The sequence below is a fragment of the Pseudorasbora parva genome, chromosome 9, assembly GCF_024679245.1.
Source record: "Pseudorasbora parva isolate DD20220531a chromosome 9, ASM2467924v1, whole genome shotgun sequence".
Classification (NCBI taxonomy): domain Eukaryota; kingdom Metazoa; phylum Chordata; class Actinopteri; order Cypriniformes; family Gobionidae; genus Pseudorasbora; species Pseudorasbora parva.
In genome coordinates this window covers 15,923,178-15,946,743 of record NC_090180.1, presented here as the reverse complement: position 1 = coordinate 15,946,743, position 23,566 = coordinate 15,923,178, and the positions used below count along the sequence as shown (strand labels likewise).

At 38.8% G+C, this 23,566-nt stretch overlaps 2 protein-coding genes across 2 annotated transcripts in view; one reads left to right on the top strand and one right to left on the bottom strand.

Moving 5' to 3' along the window:
• Positions 1–23,566, bottom strand: part of cdc73 (cell division cycle 73, Paf1/RNA polymerase II complex component, homolog (S. cerevisiae)) — a 48,232-nt gene that overhangs the window by 12,817 nt on the left and 11,849 nt on the right. Inside the window, exons 11-12 of the mRNA XM_067454115.1 lie at positions 1,110–1,167; positions 319–354 (exon numbers count right to left, since the gene is read on the bottom strand). Of these exons, the coding sequence (XP_067310216.1) occupies positions 319–354; positions 1,110–1,167 (94 nt within the window). The remainder of the gene's footprint in view (positions 1–318; positions 355–1,109; positions 1,168–23,566) is intronic.
• LOC137089538 (beta-1,3-galactosyltransferase 2-like) lies at positions 16,068–22,410 on the top strand. Its single transcript, XM_067453138.1, has 2 exons — positions 16,068–16,762; positions 20,285–22,410. Exon 2 carries the CDS (start codon positions 20,341–20,343, stop codon positions 21,463–21,465), a length of 1,125 nt encoding a protein of 374 aa, XP_067309239.1. The 5' UTR covers positions 16,068–16,762; positions 20,285–20,340; the 3' UTR covers positions 21,466–22,410.

Here is a 23,566-nt window from a genome sequence, read left to right as displayed (position 1 = left end):
CAAATGATTTATTTTATATATATAAATTTGGGTTTTTAAAAAGAACATTTTACTTAAAATTACTTTTACACAACAAGAGAGGAATATCTAATCAAATTAATATTTTAGAGCAGAGTTAGATTTATATTCACTAAAGATTTATAAGCTTTCCAGGTCTGAAAAAACAATATTTAATCATGAGAACTGTCACCATGTCTTCAATTTTTAATTACATAGGGGTATAAAAGCATATAATTTGATAGACTAAAAATTATAAAAAACATGCTTTGTTCAAAATAGCTTAATTTCCTTTCCTCATCCACGTTGTTAAGGACATACCTTTCTTTTGGTTGGGAGGGGGTCTTGCTTGAGAGACTAAGGTAAAGAAGAAAAAATGCAAACAATTTTACACTGGCTGGGAAATTTTAAATCCGTTATGCACATGCTACAACTATGAACATTTGCAACATTAGATAAACAGTAACGGGTTATTTCTTAAAGGAAAACTCTGGTGAGAAATGAACCTAGGGGTAATTAACAGATGGTTCCTGTGTAGATCTTATATGTATTTATATGTTAGCCATTAAATTAGACCTAACATAAACATTATGTGGTTGAAAACACTGCTGTCAAGAGCTAAGCGCGTCCGCATCTGGCTCAGCGCCAGCCAAAGCGTGAAATCTGGCAGGATCTGGCAATTACGTCACATCACTAAACATTCTAAATCCTATATGTGGTACCACACTCTCAGGGGCACAGAAATAAAAATCCCATGTGGGACCGCTCAAAAGGTTAATAGAGATGGGATCAAACATTTTAAAACATGTCCTCCCGTTTGTCATGCCCCACTTGTCATGTCTCTATTCCCCACCAGTGGGGCACGCCCCACACTTTGACAAACGCTGAAATAATGCAATGTAAGAGTTTCCTAAAAGTGGTTTTAAATAATAGACTAATTAAAATAACGTCTCGGATAATATGCTATTTACAGCTCTGGAAAAAATTAAGAGACCACTTAACATTGAAACATCAATGTTAACTGGTGTCTTAGTTTTTTCCAGAGCTGTATACAGTATTATAGCCATCAAATTACGCAAACATATCTCTTTAAACTTAAAATTCTTTCATACCTGGTCTGGGAACAGGCTGCATGGCTGGTGTTTGGGCCTTTCTGGCAGATGCTCCTTCCTACACAGAAGGGGAGAGAGAGAGAAAATTCACATGAATGCAATGGTGAGTCAGATTAATTTAAATTAGTTTTAAGGCCAACCAGTAAAAAAAAATACTATCCATGAGAATCCATTTTCATCAGTTTGACCTAAAAGATGCACATTATTGTCAAAGTGGCACATAGACACGAGTGCCAAAGCTATTTAAAAAATAATCATCATCAAAGTCAAAGGGGGTAATTTGCAATAGTGTACTGAATATCAGTTCAGTTTGTCTGGAAAAAATGAAATTTCATTTCCTGAAGGCAATTCGGTTGGGGCACTTAGACGAAGGGGGGTTTCAATCTCAGCTCCTGACCTGGAGGGCCACATTCCTTCAGTTCAAACTCTTTAACACACATACCTGTATGCTGCATCTCAATTTGCATACTATCTGTCCTAAATAGTTCTCAAAATTAGAATAAGTGCGTCCCAAAACCAAGTGTTAAACTACAAACATGGCTGATGAGCATCCCTGACTACTACAGCTCGGCAAAAATAAAAATTTTGAGGTTTGAAGCTTAGGTAGCAATGAACACTGAACATTTGAAGCTTTGGAGGGAGGGGGCTGAACATATTTTTCTCTCTAAAAAAGGCAGGAATCTTAAGCGGCATGCCTCGCGCAGGCAAGGCTTATGTTCCGAGAACAGCCACTGCACTAGTGATGCCAAAAACACAGGTTTGTTAGAGTCCTAGTAACAAGCTTTTATATTTCTCAGTAGATTTATTTAGATCGATAATAAAAGGGAAATAGGCTTGCTGCGATAGTTGGTGTTACTAGTGTAACACTGGTTAAATCACTTGCCCACCACTGCACAACTCCCACCATCATTTTGATATTTTATAGTAGTAAATATCATTTGGTTTAGTTAGAGAACAGATTAACTACAATTAAAAAAACTGAACGTGCAGCGTGAGCCAAATGAGAGTTGCAGCACATCAGCAGCAGAAGTCAGATCTCATTCATCACAAGGAGCTGAATGACAAGATCACATAAGATTTGGTCTCAAAGAGAAAAATAAAAGCACATATTTAAGGGAGTTTGTCATTGTACTGGGAGATCACACTCAGAGCTCAGCTCGCAGCTACAGGCACTCATTTAAACGGAGCTATGGTGAGCAATGTAAGTCTTTTAACTTCTCAAATTAATTTCTATGAAAGTTAAGCTTGCAAAGGCATGAACTGAAACGCGCCAGACTGAACTCGCATTGTGAATGTATGCCGCGAGTGTAGTCGCGATTACCTCAGCTCTCATCGCGAGAGCTCATCAGCTCATTTATCTGACTCCTGCAGTTAGTGCTCAGTGCTGTGATACTCGCGTGGTGACTCACTCATTATATTGAACAGACACGTTCAGTTTTTAATTGTAGTGTCTTCTCCAACTCAGTCACAGTAATCAAGTAGGTGGCTTTGGGAATGGCCTCACAGAGCAGCGAAGCATTCTGGGAATTGTAGTCTTTCATCCCCATGAGACAAAAATACATTTTCTGTCTTTTCTCAGTCTCAGGCACCAAATTCAAAAATAATTTCACATTTTTTACTACATTGATGACCCAGTTTAAATACAGATTCATCTTCCCAGCACTGAAGTACCCCTTTTAGAATAATACGCTAATGAACCCACTATTCAAGCAACCAACCCCGAAACCAACCAACCCTTTTTTACATGCGAAACATTAACCCATGTTATATTGCACACTGTAAACTTAATCAAAGCTTCAAAACATGCAAAGAATGGGACCTTTAAATTAAAATATCAAGTTTGGTATTGCGATTTATATTGAATCGTGACACGTGTGTATCGTTACACCCCTAAGAAATATTTTTGCTGCTGCTTAGCCTATTAAAACTGGCAGGCTATGCATTTTCGCCAGATTTCATAGTGTAAAAATATTCAAGCGCGAGTAGATGCCATGTGTGTACCCAACAAATATTGTTATCACAAAATTGAAAATCAAATACCAACCAACCGAACAAATATTCAAATATTCTGGTCCAGCCCTACTGACTAGTTTTTTTCTCCGATATGTTAGGAAATTAAATGTGAAGGATTTTAATTGTGATTATGATTGACAGGACAGTTTAAACGGTGACAGGGTGCACATAACCAAGCGACAGAGCTGTCTGTGAAAGATGCCGTAGTAGTATGTCCCAAAGCTTGCCTAATCTTCTGCTAGACAATAGTATTTGCTTCTGTAACCCACATTAAAACATGGCCTAAATGAGTATAAATAAATAGATAACTGCAACAATTCATAACATTATAATAAAATATTTAATTGTTAACAAGTCAATGTGTTAAAAGTATACATTCATTAAAGGGTCATTTTATATTGTTCTGTAGTGTTATATCTGGTTGTGTTTTGTTTTCTTACCCACTGATCAATTATTTTTTTTACGCTTGTTGTGCGACAGTAAAGTGTTTTCTTTATTCAACCTCTGGTCTCCTGAATGTTTTAAATATTTCCCCCACTCGTTCTAAACCTGTAACTGGTCGTCTTTTGTTTGAGGACATAAGTGCTACACATGAGCAATATATACGTTTAGTGTGTAGTACAAGTAGGCGAATCAGGACAGTTTTCAAAGAAACCTGAAAAACTTAATTAACTGGATTAGGTGGATATCATAAGGCTGAAGCTAATGCTGCATTTACATACTGTTGTAATAAACTTTAGCTCTAGACTCATTCTTCCCACTGGTCGTTCTAGAGCAACTAACTTTCCCAGTTAGTCGCACCCTCGTTTTATAATATTAATCATGACCTTGCATGATGATGAATCGTTTTTTTTTTTTTCACAGATCATGCTTCTTTTTTTAAATCAACACTGATATGTGGGTATGTTTCATGAAAAGCTGAGAAAAATTGCATTTTTGTCAAAGACTACATCCAGATGGTATTCAGAATGATTATCAAAACACAGTTTGAGTAAATAGAGTCCATTCAACACCTCAAAGCTTCAGTACAATAGCTCGTCCTGGGGCAACATTTATTCAGTAACAGCCGTTTTGATTTAGATGCGGTTTATTGCTGATCACAGTATTTTTCATATGCATCTGCTTATATGAGATCGCTTGATTCTGCTTCTCCTGTGTTTTGATCAGGAGATTCTACACTTCAGGAGATGCGTAATAACACCCCCATACCTAAAATGCTGATATATACTTCTGTGTCGGACCTGCGGCGTAGCCTCTGAACCATGGGCTACACGCCAGTTTTCATTTATACTTCTACGTCGTTGTCCGCCCGACACATGCGGGGGAGAATGACACCCCCGAGGGAGAGATTCTGGGAGACCAATCAGTGCTTGCAGTCCGCATAGAAATGACACATTACATTTTTGGAGAGGTGCACTTCAGGATATGTAGTAGGCTACACGTGCAACACAGCCTACGACGTAACTACAGAGCACACGAGGCAGAAGTATAAATCAAGGAAATCAAGAAAATATCAATTTAATATTTGATTACTATTTCTGTACCTGAAAATCTAGTACCTAAACTTTTTCATTTGTTTGTTCTATTGTATTATTTGTGCTGTTGCTTGTATTTCTATTATTTGTTTACTTCATTACAGATTGTCTATACAATATTTGAGAGTTAGGCTTTGAGTCAACCATATATTAAGGTTACAAGGATCAAACACAACAAAAACAATAACTAGGCCTTTTTATTTTATGTATTTTATTTTATGCATTACTTTTTTTGTGATGGGGTCAGTAAAAATGTTGTCAGAGCAAACAAACTCTACTGACCTTACCTTGCATTAGTCTATTCACTCTCTTCTCTGCAAATGTCTCTACTGCTTAAACAACATACTACAAAAATTAACAATTGCATTTTTAGATGCGGAAGAAAAATACTCACAAAAACGACTCAAAATGCCTTAATCATATTTAGTATATCTTGGTCCCTATAAGAAAATCTTGGACTTACATTATTTTTCTATTCACTGACTCACTAGTCTCAAACCTGCAATATGCTCTTTAAACTGGCTTGTTCAAACTTATGCAGCCTCCAGAAGCTTGCGTTCTTCAAGTGAACGATGCCTCCCAAAAAGGCACAAAAATCACACAGACCTTTTCCTGGACCGTTCCCACCTGGTAGAACAACCTGCCTACCTCAATTAGTGCAGCCAAGTCTAGCCAAAGCTCTAAAAATCGAAATCTATTTTTTTCTTTTTAAGTGAGTGTACTGCGCTAGATTAACAGAATTGTTACAGAACTTTCATGCAGTTTCCCTCTATTGCTCTTCTCATTTGTAAGTCGCTTTGGATAAAAGCGTCTGCTAAATGATTAAATGTAAATTTAAAATGTAAATGCAAAATGCAAATGCATCACTGCATTCACGAGTGGAAGCTGCAGCTGTCCCCCCGAGTGAGCGCAAGATAACTTCTATGATAGCAAAATGAGATATGCTTCCTCCAAGTTCCGTCAAGGGTTTAAGAACAGAAAACACAAAGTTCTGTTAGAAACATCACTAAAGCCCCGTTTCCACCACAGGAACTTTACCCAGGAACTAGGAACTTTGGGTGATACTTCGTGTGTTTAGACCGCAGGAACCAGGGTAAAATTGAAGTTCCGGGTAAATATTTCCCCCTCCAAACGGCCCTGCTCGCGAGGTAGTACTTTTTCAAAGTTCAGGAACTTTCGAGGGCGGGACTTGGGCGCTGAACATGCTGATTGGTTGAGCTCACGCAGTTCAACCGGCATTTTTAAAAGTCTTTTGCGAGGTTCGTTCTGCGTTCAGTAAATATCAGTCTTGCTCTCTGTCTGGTGGCGCGCGTTCGTCTCAGCCATCTCACGTTCAATGTCCGTAATAGCTGATAATAATATACATTGTCATTTTAAATCTAGCTTTACAAGCTTTCTGAATATGCTGCATGCTGCTGTATCTGCATATTAGTGCTCTTTTCTGTCGTTGTTAATTACCTCTTTAGTAAACCTATACATAACCAGCAAAAGCAGCAAAGCTTGAATCTCTTCCATACTCGTTATTCATTTTTTTTCACCATGTAAACGACCTGACCGATTACTTTTAAGTGTGTGTCCTTACATGACGTGACGGCGCGCGCCGCGCTCATGTTGACAAGAGAGGAAAGTACATTTTTCTGAGGGGTAAACTTTTTATTTCGTAAGTTATGAAGATAATGTTGGAGTAATGACACAGCGTATATTGCCCCGGGCAGTTTTTACTTTAACTGCGCCTGACAGAATTGTTTTTTTTTCTGAGATGATTATTACACTTTACAACAAATAGCTATAAATAATACTGTATTAGTCCTGGTGGCCGTTAAGAGTTGCTATGGCTTCAGTTAACACACTCCAGCTGCTGGAGAAAACAGCGTTGACATTTTTGATGTGGCAGACAAACTGCATGTGACAAAATGATTGCGATTGAAAGTCATCACATGTAAACACCAGATCGGTTTAGATAACGTCTCATGTAAACAGTTCACTAAATCTTTCAATCGGTACACTTAAAAATGATTACATGTCCTTCACTGATTTGGAGGAGCAGTCGCGCGCAGTCCTACATCACCGGACTAATTTGCCTAATCTTCTCGGAACTTTATCGCGGTCGAAACGCAGACAGCTGCAGGTCTGGGGGGGAGAAAAGTTCCTGTAAAAAAGTTCCTGGTACAAATTGTTCCGGGTAATTTTGGTGGAAACGGGGCTTTAAACTGCCATTCCCCACTTTGGAGGTAGGGAAGGGCTCCGAGCCCCACTTGTCCCCAATCGCCCCAACAAAATGGTAATTATCTAGGCTTTAAGTTTGCCTGTTAACATTTTTTTTAATAAAAATTGCATTTAAACCTTTCATGTGTACAGTCAAAATATTTGAGTTGACTCCCAGTGTGAGTTTTTTTTAAGGCAACGTTATTTTAGAATATTTTACCTTAATGTTTCTATGGCAACGAGTCATGTTTATCTCATGACAACCAAAATAGCGCTGAATGACAGATGTATCGCTTTTATTATTATTATTTTTTTTATTCAAAATATTGACAAATTTGCTTACCATGTCATCAACTATCTAATAATCCAATTGTGGGTGTGTTTTGCCATTTAAAACCTTTATAAATGATCTTGATTTTGATCTATAATGCGAGATGGGCGAGGCCGCGTTTGAACAAATGCACCGCAGTTCAGAGTCCTGTTAATCAGAGTCCTGTCAATCGGATTTACAGCACGTATATTCATCAGCTTCTCCTGTAATAAGTAAGTGACCGGTGAACTGGGAGAAGAATCGAGCAAACTTTATAGTTACTTACACTATGTGTATCTGATATGAATAAAACATGTCAACCAATTATATTTGAATGGATTGTTATTGCTGCTTCCATAGACACCAGTGTGTAGTCTACAAACTCTAAATGTATTGTTTTACTAGTACTTGTGTATTTAAATGTTACCTATTAAATTAAACCTAAAATAAACAGTATGTGGTTGAAAACACTGCATGATGCATGTCAAGAGCTGAGCGCATCCGCATCTGGGTCAGTGCCAGCCGAAGCGTGTCCCACCGTTTGAATCTGGCAGTTGTGTCATGTCACTGAACATTCTAAATCCCATATGTGGGTCCGTACTCTCAGGGGCACAGAAATAAAAATCCCATGTGGGACCGCTCAAAAGGTTAATAGAGATGGGCACAAAAAAATAAACACATTTCCTCCCATTTGTCACGCCCCACTTGTCATGTCTATTCCCCACCAGTGGGGCGCACCCCACACTTTGAGAAACGCTGACTTAAACGCAGAGCAGTTTTTTCCTTCAATGCATGGGAAAAAAACATTAGACTGAAGCAAAAACTCTAGGCAACAACACTCATTAGTCATAAGCCTCAATCTATTGCGTGTTTTGTGGCCTTAATTCAGTGACTAACATTTTCCTTTTTTCAAAAAACATGGATTAAGGTTATTCTCAAAAATACACGCATGTACATACACGTTACTCACATATTATGATAGCCTATATGACAGCTTTGTGCTGAAAACGGTAATGACATTTTTGCCATTAATATGTTTATAAGCAACTGAAAAAAGCACAAACGTCAGAGTATGTCAAAACTTCTAAAGAGCCGTATACTTCAAAAACAACAACCGTATAGTCCTCTAGGACAGTGGTTTTCAAACCAGTCCTGGGGGCACCCCAGCCCTGCACATTTGTTTCTCCCCCTCATTTAAGGTGCTTTCACACTCATAAACCGGTCAGAACAGGTCGTTTTTTGCTTTTTTTATCCGATTTTGCACGGCATGTACGCGCATTAACCTGCTTTCTGGCAGCTTATTGAAGTGCACGTGTTATAGGTGACAAAAACGCAAACTTAGAGCAGATTTAAATGCACCCAGACAGAGCAAGCTAGAGTTTTGCATTAAATAAGGACATCACAAATGCAGACTCTTATAACGTCTTCTCATCTCATGAAGCAGAAGTAGAAGAGATTCAGTCAAAACATGAGGGATAATATGAGACGCGTAAATCTGTCGCAGACACGATGCACGCTTTAACATCACAACTGACGTAACATTTGGAAAACTCGAGTCAGATACAAACATTATTTTTGACATAACTACAGGGAAATAACCTGGTGTATTAATAGTCATGTAAACGCGGTTTACTTGCATTGTCAGTTTACTGGTTTGCATATAAATGGGGAAAACTGGTTATTTCAATAAGCTGATATTTGTGAGTTATCAGCTTACTAGGGCTGGGCGATACATCGATTCATTCGAGTGTGTAGTTTACATCGAATTGTGTGAATGAAAATCGGTTCTCTAACATCTGCCGACGCTCTCCTCTGGGCTCTCGTAATGGCTCAGCCCTCCCCGCGCATTTGCCACAGAAATACACAAAGAACAAGGATAGTGTCTTACAACAACATAGTGGTTAAAATGTTTGGGGGGTAAAATGTGTGTTATTTTGGCAAGGTATTTAGTTTGCCTGCTAAAATTCACACTCATGGGTCTATATATCCATAGTATAGACCACAGTGTAGACCATTTTGTGGCAAACAACCACTTTTTTAAAGATATGAAATGCCCACCACTATAATAACCAGCAGAAGAGCACACTGATTTATTAGCCATTTCCACTCCCTAATATATGGAGACAAGTAGGAAGTCACAAAGTCTCAGGAAAAAACTAAACTTTTCTTCCAATTGTGACTAAATTACACAGAAAACAAGTAAAGAGCTCCTTTAATAATCACTGAAGCTGTCGTTCAGCCCAGTGCGAGACTATTGAAGAACAATGGCTATCTATAATTAATAAGAGCATAATATTTACATTTTCCCTATCCTTTTTTTGCACATTACTGTTGTTAATAAAAGTTAATTTTATCTGCATATCAATTAAAGGACAACTCCGGTGAGAAATGAACCTAGGGGTAATTAACAGATAGTTACAGAGTAGATCGTTCTCTGGGATGCGTTTGTAAAGAGTTTTATCTTTAAAAACAGATTAGCTTATAACACTAGTCTATGGGGCACAGAGTAGTGAAATTAAATCGCTAGTTAATACCACTAACAAGGCTCAAAATAGCCCCACACTAACACAGTAGCATAATGAGGGTCCCTACATGCAAACCGAAGCATTGAGAACTTTGTAAAAGTACAAACAGTTTAATAAAAAGACACTTTATAAACATAGTACATTACGCGTTCACAGACAGGCGCCATCTTGGAAAACAGTCTCGACTCATGCTAAGTGATGAACTGTGACTTGGAATCTCATATGGTCCGTTGTTTCCGGAAGAAAACACTGAACACAACAGAGAAAATAAATTAAAAAAAACTAAAAATGTCCATGTTATTACATTTCACAAACTAAAAATGCAGCCCTGTTAACTTGTGCTAATCACGTCAGAGGTGGGTTTAATACGCCCTCATAGTTTTTTTTACTCATTACAATCAAATGCATTCATCAGTGATTTTATATCAAGGGCAGGGACATGTTTGTGCCCATTTTATTTTGTGCTTTTACCGGAACGAATAGTCTCCACAATGGGACTGAAGCGCGCATGTGTGCACGAGACGCTGTCACTGACAACAGCGACAACAAGCTCTCAGCATGATTTGAAAAGCAACATTTTAGTGCCAGATCGCATTTTATTTTACACAAATGACCGAAAATAATACTCTGCTAGTTAACTAGAGATGTTTCATTTTTTATAGATATATCCATACCAAAAAAGTCACTTTTTCAATGATGTAGGCTACGACTTGCATAGATGGTAATATCCGATCTGTCTGCTTACATGGCAGGCGCTAAACGTGCGTATCCTTATCCTAAAATATCCTTAAGATATCAATGTGTCATCATGAGCCACAGGGCTCTTTGTGCATGTTGTCTAATGTTTTTTTTGCTCTCATAGAATTGTTACACATTCACAACATTATTTGACTGTCACACAGCAACGGTTGAGTTAAAAATCTTCATTTGTGTTCTACTGAAGAAAAAAACACACCTACATGTTGGATGCACTGGGGGTAAGCAGATCAAATTGTCATTTTGGGGTGAACTATCCCTTTAAGTGTGTTAATTGATAAATATAATTTTCTATGGCAATTATGTTGTTATAGTAAAAATAACACTGTAGATTTAAAAAAAAAAAAAAAAAGGGGTCTCACCCAGGGTGTAATTCAATGTAGAACCACCACTGCCTACAGCTTACTGATGTGTATGTAAACACACCCATCTTCTCCACCAGATGTCACCCATTTGCCTTGCTTGACGTTACAAAGGAGCAAGAGGCGCACGTCATTCATTCATTCAGTGCTTAAATGGCAGCTTCCAGTATGTTGTCCCCTTTTATAATGCTGAGGTGAAATGCTGTAGTAATACTGCAAATCTGCGGAAGGAATTGATGTGACAACACCCCCACAGCAGAGCACACAACAGCTAAAAATAGATCACATACACGAATGCTTGCCTTGCATTAGGATCAAACTTAAGCACGAACGTTAGCCATCACAGACATACAAATCATAGTCAATAGACAGCGCAGGACCAATAATTCAAACCCTAATTGCTTATATTATAAACAGATTTCCTCAAATTAAAGTTAGTCCACATAAGTCAGAATAAATATATCAATATACATAAGATACTTCTCAGATACATTTTTTTGAATAAAGTTGCATCAAAATTGTATTTAACAATTGTATGGATTTGAACTGCAGAGATTGGTTCTGTTTTAAAGGGGGGGTGAAATGCTGTTTCATGCATACTGAGCTTTTTACACTGTTAAAGACTTGGATTCCCATCCTAAACATAGACAAAGTTTCAAAAACTAATGTTGGACGTTTGATGGAGTATTTCTGTGTCAAAAATACTCCTTCCGGTTTCTCACAAGTTTCGGCGAGTTTTTTTCGAGTATGGGTCTATTTGACGTTAATAAGAGCGGAAGGTCCTTGTATGGGCCGTACGGGCTCTTCTCCCGGTAGGGTGCGCGCGCGCGTGACTAGAGCACGCTGTAAACAGTCTCTCAGCTGCAGATCCAGTCGTCCGTGACCGGCGCCGCGCTCCACTTTATTCCTATGGGTGACGTCGAGCGACTTCAACTCTTCAGCACAGCATTCCGGGAAGGCAGCGCTGCATTTGAACCGATTTGAACGCAGAAATGACGGGAAGCTTGACAACATCGTTTCAGTTGCGTCTCAAAATGGATTTACACGCCACTGCTGTCACAGGACTTTACCAAATCATACCAAAGAAGTGTGTTTCTGACGGAGCGGTCCCAGCGATAAAGCTTCGACGGTGAGTTAACTTAAACTGCTTCAAATGTCTCTGCTATTGGCTACCGTCGCATGAGTAAACATCAGTAAACGACACGATCGCGTGCTTCGTCATTCAAATGCGCTAACGGTTACTCCATTGTTGTTCTCTGTATAACGTTACAGTATTCTGACGTGCAAAACCGTTTTGCTTGCTACTTCTAGGTCTAGTCGCATACAATAGTCCATAAACCGAATCATGTCCTCATACACTGCGAGTAAACACACAGAAATGTGGAGAGGCCATTAAATACAGTAACTTACATACCACAGAGACGGACGTCCTGCTGTTGCCGTTTCTCCTGTTCAATTTATTTCTCCCTCAGATTTGATTGTGGATCATTATCTGTATTAGCTGAGATAGATGGGTTTCTCCACGCTTGAGGACGTCACCGCTTTGCGCGCTTGTCATTCTTTAGCTCCGCCCACACGATACGCCTCCAGGCGCTCGGTTTTTTCCGGAAAGACTCGGTACAGCCTATATTTCTTTTATAAATATGATAAAACTAAAGACATTTCGGAGATATGAAGGATGCAATACTACTCTATAGGTACTCAAGATTGACATGAGATTGACTGAAACTGAGTGTTTCACCCCCCCTTTAATGTAGCCAGGTGTAGCTAAAATAGAGTTTACCATAATATACAGGTTTGTAATTTCTTTTTAATTACCCACTTGTAAACTTCTGTTCACTGTTCTTTTTTTATAAATACCTATAGTATTTGTATTAAATTATCATTTGATTTGAATTGAAAATTGAATAGAGCTTCTGAATTGAAATCGAATAGAAAGCTTCTGAATCGAAATCGAATCGGAACATTCGAAGCAATACCCAGCCCTAGTTAATAGTCATTTAGGTCTCAATCTAATTGTCCTGACCGAGACCCAGATCAGACCAGAGGACACTGCCACACCGGCAGCTCTCTGCATAAAAGGCTCCGTTACCTTGTATCTTACACTATCGCCCCGTAGAAGCTGTTTTTGTAAAAATAGGCTAACGATTGCGTCATAACCAACGCGACTCTGTCGCACAGTTGAGAAATTACCGTATAGACCTGAGGAGACGTTCAGATGCAATCTTTTATTGTCTCTGAGACAGTCGGGGGGACGTGGAGACAAAGTCTGATAAAGTCAAGGGGGAAGAATGGGGAGAAGCCCATAGTGAGCCAAAAGCAACGGGAGAAAATATTTAAACAACGTGATTCAGCTTTCCCTTTCCACATCTACTAGAAGACCTACAGCTGTCAGACAGGAGGCTCACGTCACATCTACGTCCTCAAGCTTAGTCTGAGCCTGCGCAGTTCGCTCAGCCATCAGGAAGTGAGTGCCCCTAGGTTGACTTCATTATTTCGCCGTTGACGTCAATGGGGTCGCTGTGTCCATTTCTTTTACTATCTATGGGTTTATGTCAGATACTTCCTGAATGTCACATGGTGTGTCTGTTCTTCATGAGCCATATATGGAGTGAAGGTTCAATAGTACAGCTTTCCAGCGCCCTCCGGCTGCCAGAATGAATTGAAAACACAGCACATCACAGTCTTCTGCACTCATAATGATACATCCACGGATTTTGGATAAAGATTGAATAAATAATACTTCTCTGTATAAAAATTTTAATCAAACATATATGAATCTATCAATATTTCTCCACATCTGCACACATTTGAAGTAAAAGCCCTGAGGGAAGTTGTTTTGTCGAGTCTTCATGACTACCACAGAGGAGTTTTTTTATGAATGGGAGCAAATGACGCGCATATTACAATCAAAAGGTAGCGACGCCCATGATCATATTCATAACTCCTGGCACATATTAACACATTACGGTCACTATAAGACTTTGAGAATAAAACGGAGGTAAACATTTTTTAAACTTTATTCTTAGATCTTTTTAATGATGTATAGTTTGTCAAGGTAATTACTTACATCTGATAGTAATTTTGAGCTAATTTAAGCAAAGAGAACTTCAGTGCGTCCACGTCCTACGAGGTTAATAAATGCTTGATTGATTGACTGACTGACTGACTGACTGACATTTCTTAGATTTCATGCATGCTATGCTGCATTCATAAATTGATGCATCATCTTAAAGCATTGTAAGCAATTGATTATATGAAGAGATGGTTGAAGGTAAAGCAAATCTAAAGACTGTGAATTAGTGTTGCACGATATACCGGTACTAGAAAAGTATTGCGATACCCTGTTATTACAAACGGTACGATATGGACTTTTATTAGTACCGGTACTTTAAGGAGGTAAGCGCTAATATGAGCTGTATTTCTTAATGTGCATGGATGTGTGACAGCAGGTGTCAGGACACGTGTGTGCAGAGCACTGCTTCCAGTCACTAAACATTAGAAGTAGTAGTAGAAGAGTTAAATATATACTCGCAGCGCATGACAGAGAAAGCAACAGAAATATGCGCGCATGAGGAGAAAAGGCGTGGCGCGGGACGTGCTCGCACTACCGGACTCTGACCTGAAGTGCGCGCACATGCCTTTCAGACAACAAATATGCGATCGCCATTCAGTTCTTTCGCGGATTATTATTGGGGTTTGAATGGTCAAACATAAGTAAAAATGCATGGTCTGGGGGAGTATTCAGGTAAACAGAGTCGGAGATGTCTTTAGTGAGGGTATACAGCTGAGGTAATTAGGTCTTAAGCCAGACCTAATATTCTGTGATTAATGTTAAAGGGTTACTTCAGCGATTAGCATATGGCTTTGTATCAGTAGAAACCCTGGAGAATATTCAAATTATTGTGCTTTCCCCCCTCATATCTCCCTGAGACAAGAGATTTATGCATTTTATTTCTGGAAAAATTCCTCCTATGATGCAAAATGACGATTTTTGCATCATAGGAGGAATGTTTGCCCAGAGGCTAAAGACTACAGCCAGCAGAGGGAGCTATTTCCGCATGTTTTGAATCTGCGCATGGGGGATGGGAGATTACACTCAGCTGGCAGGGAGAGCTCAGCTTGCAGACAGGATCATTTAAACGGAGCTATGGTGAGCAATGTAAGTCTTTTAACTTCTCAAATTCATTTCTATGAAAGTTAAGCTTGCAAAGGCATGAACTGAAACGCGTGCCAGACTGAACTCCTGTGTGAATGTATGCCGCGAATGTAGTCGCGATTACCTCAGCTCTCATCACTCGTGCAGTTAGTGCTCAGGGCTGTGACACTCGCGCGGTGACTCACTCATTATATTGAAAAGACACGTTCAGTTTTTAATTGTAGTGTCTCTAACTCAGTCACAGTAATGAAGTTGGTGGTGTTGGGAATGGCCTCACAGGGCAGCGAAGCATTCTGGGAATTGTAGTCTTTCATCCCCATGGGACAAAAATACATTTTCTGTCTTTTCTCAGTCTAGAAGACACCAAATTCAAAAATAATTTCACATTTCTACTGCATTGATGACCCAGTTTAAATACAGATTCATCTTCCCAGCGCTGAAGTACCCCTTTAAGCAAACAATGAAAAATAGAAAACCACCACATGCTTGGCTAAATAACTCAAATATATTTATTAAGAATCAGTGTATAGTTAAATTATAGAGTGTAGACTAAGTAAGCAGTTTTATCTTTGATTATTTAATTTCTTTCTTGAATTGCTACTGTTAAATAGACCTAATTAAGCTGAAAAATAAAGCACTGTTTGTGTCATATTTTTGTAATTTGCATTTTTTTGTGCTTATTTTTAAAAACAGATACAATTAAAAATATATATTATATTTATAAGATTACATTTAAAAAATATAAAATTACTCGTATAATAAAATAAGATTTTGGTCATCCCAACCTGTTGAGAAGTGAAAGGTTCGTGAATGATAACATGATTGATAATGATGATCTCTGTAAACATCTTCCCACTGGCATGCAGTTATTATAGCAATAAGAGGAGGGAATGGTCAAAAACCAGGACAGGAACCAGGGCCAAGTGAATTTTTAGTTAAAAAAATAAAACGATAAGTTCTGTTGTCATATTATTCATATTACCTGTTTTTTGTTTGTTTTTACCGTGGTATCGATATCGAGGTATTTTAGTCTGGTATCGAATCGAAGTCAAAAATTTGGTATCGTGACAACACTACTGTGAATGTAACACATTCAAGTAGCAACAGCTGACAAAGGAATGAATGTTGCAATCTAACGTTTTATAAATACCAGTAATCATACATCATCAGAAAGGCAGGTGCTCACACGTGTCACATGGAGAAAAAGAGGTGTGTGTGTGCCGGCAGAGCCATGCGTTAGCACATTTTCACCTCCCTTCCCCCAGCATTATTTTCTCCTAATGATCAGAACAGCAGAGCAGCACAGCACAAAAGAAGAAAGCCGCACAGCATCCTTGCTGTACAGGCAGGAGGTTTTAAATTCTGTGAGGAATAAGGGGTGGACGCCTTGCCTAGCAACATGAAAAAATCTTAGTGGCTTCATCCGCTCTGCATACCATTATGTCTCAGTCAGCATTTGTCAAAAGAGAAGCAGTTCTGGGTTTTAAAAATTGAAATTATAAACGAGGGAAACATCTAAAGCCATGGTCGAGCGCTGATCTCCTAAAAATAACATCTATGAAATCTACACAACGACAGACTGCAAACTGAAGCGATGAGAAGCAAAGGAGTGGCAAACTATAGGAGGAGGAAGAGAATGGAATGGAGAAGCTATAAAAAGCTGTGGGACTGCTGGAGCAGACAAAGAACATTTATCCAAACCGTCAAACCAGATATCATCTGACGCTTGGTCTATCCGACACTGTGCTGATTTAATTCATTCTTTCCAGCAATCCTGGTTTAAATGAAGTAAGTCAAATTAAATGCTTTGTTTGGTGTGTGTTTTATCTGAATGCCAACATGTATTTACTTTTATTTCTGGCTAAACACAATAATGCTTTCAGTCTATTAGCTAGGCGACAACCTAGTGTACACTTGTCTAGTATCCTAAGGAAATTGTCTAGACGAATGTATTGTACATGTGAACCCACTGTACTTGGCAATGAAGCTGATTATAAAGAAGTAGGAGACAAGGAAAAAAATTAAACACTCCAGCCCCCTGTGGCCGTATTTACTGTTGGTGTTAAAGAGATTAAAAAATTAAAATTGTAATTTCTTCTGTAATTTAATTTTAAGAATGTTAGTAACCAAACACATTTGGGAACATTTACCAAAATACCATTAAGTTCCCGTCACAGACACATTTAATGAAGTTCAAATATGGTTTCATACAATTAATTCTCAAATGATTTTTCTAATTTAGTAAATAAGTAAAATCCGCTAAAGCGCGCCTATTAAAAACAAAGGTGTATTTTGATGACGCCAACTTTGAGCTCAGAATCTTGGGACATGTGGTCTTCACTTCACAGCCGGTGGAAAAGAATCGGGATAGGACTCTGGCAGAAATCATGTTCATGGATGCGATTATTAAAGTTACTGTAGTATGAAGCAGAGCAAAGCCGAGTGTTGAGGGAGCTGAGCAAGGCTGCTGGAACGATTGTTATGCAACACACGGCTTGAGAGCCGGAACTTTTATTATGACTGGACAGTGGCCGGCGCCATTCCTGCTTTTCCGGCCATTAGTATGAGGTAACGCAGCTCTGGTTATCATATTAGATGTGATTTAAATAGTGTTTGAAATGATGTTATGACGTTACTCGGTGTGTTCGCTCAGCGGCTGTTTTTTATTATTGAAAAAACAAGCTCTAGGAGTCTCACGATAACTACGTACACGTTGCTGCATTATTTTGGCTTTTGTTCACACAGCGCTCGTCCCGGATCGAACCCCACAATGTTACCAGGTCCCCGACCCGGGTTCAATTCCGGGACGTGGTTACTTTCGCACAGAAGGCGACCCGGCAATGTTCCAGGAATATTACGGGTCCGACGTGCAGTGTGAAAGGGGCTTTAGTGTCATAATGGTCCTTGTGACCAATTTTGCAGTTCGATTGGCTTGAAACTTAACAGAAATATTTTCTATATAGCCATGAAGGTCAAAAGGTGCTAAGCACCAACGGTTTATGTGGACAATTAAGTGATACAATTTAAAACGTACCTTTCTAAATAAAATTATATTTTTACAGCAAAGTACCTTTAGAATCCTTACTGATTGATGAAAAAAGTAGGAACACATACTGATGTCAACATTACGGTAATAAGTTACATGGTAAGGAAATTGTCATGTTGGCATGATGTTAATGTAAATAAGCATGTAGTGGTCATTTCCAAATAGTATCAGTATCTTTTATTTTTATTTCTATAAATATATGTGGCCTAACATGTGTTTAATGTGCAAAGTTTTCTAAAACTGAAACTTTAGCCAAGTAAACACTAATACATATATTATCATCTCTTTTTGTGTTTTGTACAGATGCCCGCAAACTTAAATTTTATAACAATTATTTGTATTAAAATATACTATTAAAGCAATGCAAAACACTTCACCAAACACATTAACTTTAAATTAAGACTGATAAATTCTGAATGAAGGTTAAACAAGAATGTGCTGTCTGTATGATTACAAATATGCATTCACACAGACTTCATATTTAAAGAGTCATTTTGTGGTTTAATATGCATAGATGCTAGTACTAGGGATGGGACGAAAAATCGTTTGACAAAATATTGCGATACAAAACGTGACGAATCGCATCAAGGTGGGAAAAAATGGATCGCGAAATAAAGATAGATGGCATTGCTGCATGATTTGCATAGTATATAAATAATTTAGTGTATTATATGTGTGTGTGTGTGTGTGTGTATATGGGGCAGACATACAGTCAATGGTGGCAGGCTGGCAGCACCACCTGCTGACCAAGCAGGGTAAAAAATGAAATGAAAAAAAATTATATCCGGAGAACGGTGCGGTACGTCGTCATGTCAAGACAGCGCATGTTGCAACAACAACACTGCAGCAAGCTAGCATTAGCACCAACTGCCTTGCCCCAAACAGCCGACCATAGAGTCAAATGAGGTTGACATTGAGGATGCTCTGCCTGGATACAAGTCATATGTCTGGCAGTATTTTGGCTCTGATTAAAAAAGACAAAGACGGCAATAGAGAAACTTAACTGACAAGACTAAGACTGTGTGTACGTTAAGCTATGCCATGCTGTCATTCCGTACACCACATCCATCTAGGGCTGTCAAAGTTAACGCAAATTAATTTTAACGGCACAAAATTTATTAACGCGCGTTAACGCAGCGCGCATTTTCTGTTTGATCGGTGGCATAGCCCGTAGTTGGAAAAAGTGAGAGCAGTCAGACACAAAGGATGTAGCAGCAAACATTTATAGGGAAAGAAAATGGTTGACATTAACATTAATATTCTAAACCAAAAATGCAGTTATTGCCTACATAAACTACCATATTTTCTGTTTAACTTTTATTAAACTCCAGAAAGAAAAAGTGTGTTTTTTCACTGAGCACATTCTCTGCAGTCTGAGCGCGATGCACTGCAGCTCACTCTCGCTCATGTCTGAGGTAAATCATTAACACCATCACCGCTTACAGTACACCGGTTTTATTGAACTAAATACATTACAATCGGCTAAAACGAATGCACAGGTTCTGTGTTCTTCACACTGTCCACGTGAATCGCGGCCCAGTTCGGCGCGCACACGCAAAATACCGGCAGTTCAATAGGGAATGCGGATCTCTTAAAGGGGAAAAACTATATTCCTACTCGTGGAATATGGACCTCCTCCAGGTATGGTGTGGTACTGGTTCGCTCACTGGTACACATTACCAATTTTTCATACGAACTTTGCCCTGTTTTGAATTAAACTGCCAACATGGTAGAGAACAGAAAATTCATCCAAATGTTAAATGTGCTGGAGTCCAAGTTTAAGATGCCATGTCGAGGACATTTTTCAGAGAAGGTAATCCCAGAAATTTACAATGAAACCAAACGAAGCGTGAAAGTTGTTGCTGAAACAAAAATAAATAAGTTGTTATACAGTAATCTTTTCTTATTTTTTTGCTTTTTTTATATAATATCCTGACGTATCGTATCGTAAACCTGGCATATCGAGGTGCATCGTATCGTGAGTTTAAGTGTATCGTCCCATCCCTAGCTAGTACAGAACAAGATTTGAGTAAGTACAGACCAATTTTTGATCCAAAAAAGATTTTTTTGGAATTCATCCAAAACTTGCCAAATTCCATAACACTGTTACACAGCAAATTAAAGGATTTTGCGATTCCCAGAGTATAGTACACTGAGCTCTGTTTAAAAAACATGTTTCAACTAATAATATACATTTGTAAAATATGTTGCAAAGTTTCTGTAGTAACATTAAATTAATAAATCGTGCCTTTTCTTTTATGCAGGTTTCCACATATTTAGACTCGTAAAGAGGTTTGACAAATCCAACGAACCCAAAGAGATGATGCAATGGAATCTGAAGAACAGATACTACAGGGTTGCCCTTTTCCTTGTTCTGCTTGTGGTTGTGGGAAGCCTCATTATTCTTGGCCAGCAGTGGCCCTGTCAAATCTACCAGGATGGGTTTGCTACTCAGTGGCTCCAAACCATGAAAACCTTCAACACCACGATATATCCAAACAGGCTGAGAGAACTAGAAGTGGCCCCTACACCTCTAATATCAAATGAAAATTTAATCTCAGCTTTGGATGTTTTGAACATCAGTTCAAGTGAAGAGATGAGAGCAGCGAGGACACTTAAAGTTGAGCCTTATGAGTACATCCTTAATGAGCCGAACGCATGTCTGCTGCAAGCTCCTTTCTTAGTGCTTTTGATTGCAGTTGAGCCAAAGAAATCAGAAGCCAGGGACGCCATCAGGAAAACATGGGGCAATGAAAGTATAGCAGGGGACTTGGGTTTCATCCGTCTTTTCTTTTTGGGTGTAAATAACAACATCGAAAGAAAGAAAATAGAGGATGAAAGTCGACAGCATCATGACATCATCCAGCAAGATTACATGGACACTTACAACAACCTCACCCTCAAGACGCTGATGGGGATGTACTGGATCACAAAGTATTGCCCAGAGGCCAAATATGTCATGAAGACAGATGCTGACATGTTTGTCAATACCGAATATCTCATACAGAAATTACTCAAGCCCAAGGGACAACACACACAAAAATATTTCACAGGACATCTCATGGAGAACTTCTCTCCAAATCGAAACAAAGACAGCAAATGGTACATGCCCCTAGAAGAGTACTCCGGTAAACGATACCCCACATTTTGTTCGGGAACTGGGTATGTTTTCTCAGGTGACGTGGCTCAGAGAGTATATGCGGCGTCTCTGATCATACCCAGGCTACATTTAGAAGATGTTTATGTGGGTATTTGTCTAGATAAACTAAAGATAGCGCCAGAGCCAACACCAAACAAACTTCTGTTTAATCACTGGCGAGTGCCCTACTCCAGCTGTAAGTACAGCAACCTGATCACTTCACATGGGTTTCAGCCCAATGAGATGATCCAGTACTGGCAACACCTACAGAGCAACAAACACAATCCCTGTGAGGCGATGGGCTAAAAGGTCAAATAAACAGACTCTCATGGTTCTGGACAACTTTATCTGTGTTTTTGATTATCATTTTTCAATATGCAATAAAAAATTATGGGTTATTTTCACAAATTTGATTGATTTAATGTGCATAAAATATGCCTTCTTTTGAAGGTATAGTGGCTGACACAGGATAAAGATGTCATCTGAGACAGCAGAGAGCAGCTAGCGCTCTGTAGAGCAGTTTGTGAATTCTACAGGTCTACTGTAGAAACATGGCGCCACAAAATGGTGACTTCACAGTAAGGGGACCAGCAGTATGTACAGTGGGTACAGAAAATATTCAGACCCCCTTACATTTTTCACTCGGCCATTTCACGCCGCAAACGTGAGCAGTGCGTGACCTGCACGTTAGCGTAACTACACCGTGACTGCAGCTGCAGACGCGCGATAGTATTCACACTGTTTTGAGAATGCCTGTGCGGCCGTGCACATTTTATTTTCAGTTAAGAATAAGCCTTTGCCATCCATCTCCATCTAATCTACTCTATGTTTTTGCTCTTCTGATGGTTTTCAGCCTTCTTTTTCTGCAAATTGTACAGTTGTATACTGAACTTCAAAAAGTTTTTCAACGTAGCCTCTATTCTTCATGAAAGATGGATAGAAAGGCAAACAGGAAACAAAAACCGCAAAATATTTACAATATAAAATATATATGACCATGCAAAATCCTGGCTAAATCACAGAGATGCTGATTCGCATGGGACTAATTATAACAGGACCTCATGACCTCCAGATCACAGACAACTTACACAATTATTACCAAGTACAAGAGGTCCTCAGGTAATATTAAATCCCCCACTTGCAAATAGGGCTTATGTTGTCAAATTTGCCCGTTTCACATCAGTTTGGGTAGCACACTGCTACCAAGCAATGAAACTCAGAACAAGCAGCATATCAAGTACAGTAATGAGTAGGGATGTAACGATATCACGCTATCGCGGTGGTAAACGTGTCTCGATAACGTCGTGGTTGGGTTACAATATTAAAAGGACAGGTGTCCGTCAAAAAGCAAGAGGAGTAAACACATCTCCTGCAGAACATATCATTGTTAACTACATAGACCATGATCGTTAGCGACCCGGATCTATATTTAACATGGATAGATTTCTACCTGTCATGATAATATATAAAACTCCTGATAGTTACACTTACAGAAGAATAAAATAAAACCTATTTCGTTACCTTTTGGAGCTTGGAAGGATTCAGTTTGGGCAGATGTTTAGTACCATTATCATCTGTCCTCGTCAGAGTTCGTTTACCAGAATATTCAGCATCTGCCTCATATTCGCGTTCTCGAGCATATTCTCCAACTCATTTGCAACATCTTCAAAATCAATATTTTGATCACTGACCGCTTCTTGACCACATCCATCATCAAGAGACAATGACACTAATATTTGATTGTGTTTAGTACTTGCTCTCTGCTGTAAATCAATAAACCATTTCCAGTTTTGCAGATTATAATTATTGTTTCTTTTTCTGTCAGAGGTAACTATGAGTGAACAGTCACTTCCATCATTGCGTATCAGACATTGCCACCTTGTGGAATAAAGGGGAATTGTGCCCTCTTTCCTTATTATAGATTAATTTATCAGTATGCAAAAAAAATCCTACACACCTCGGGCCGTTAGCAACCCTATACAAATTTGACAAATACTAGTGAAAAAACAGGCATTCAATTATAATTCTATTATTGTTTTCTTGTTATATTGTTTAAAATGGATTGATTGAGGACTACTAAGAATGTTGATGTCTAACTTTAAAAAATGAATGAGGAGCAGGGTAGTGAATGACGCGACCCGAGGTATGCATTTAAGGGTTAAAAGCACTGTGATCAGCGTTTTATGTTGTCATGGATCCATGAATACAACAATAAATTGCCTGTTTACTGGCAAAAGCAGAATAAATGTCAGTATCATGCTATTATCATCACAAACACTATCGTGAGCTAATTAACAATACCGTGAGCTTTTCCACAATATTGATACCGTACAATAAATATCGTACCGTGAGGTCAATATCGAAATTGTATCGTACCGTGAGATTTTGATATTGTTACATCCCTAGT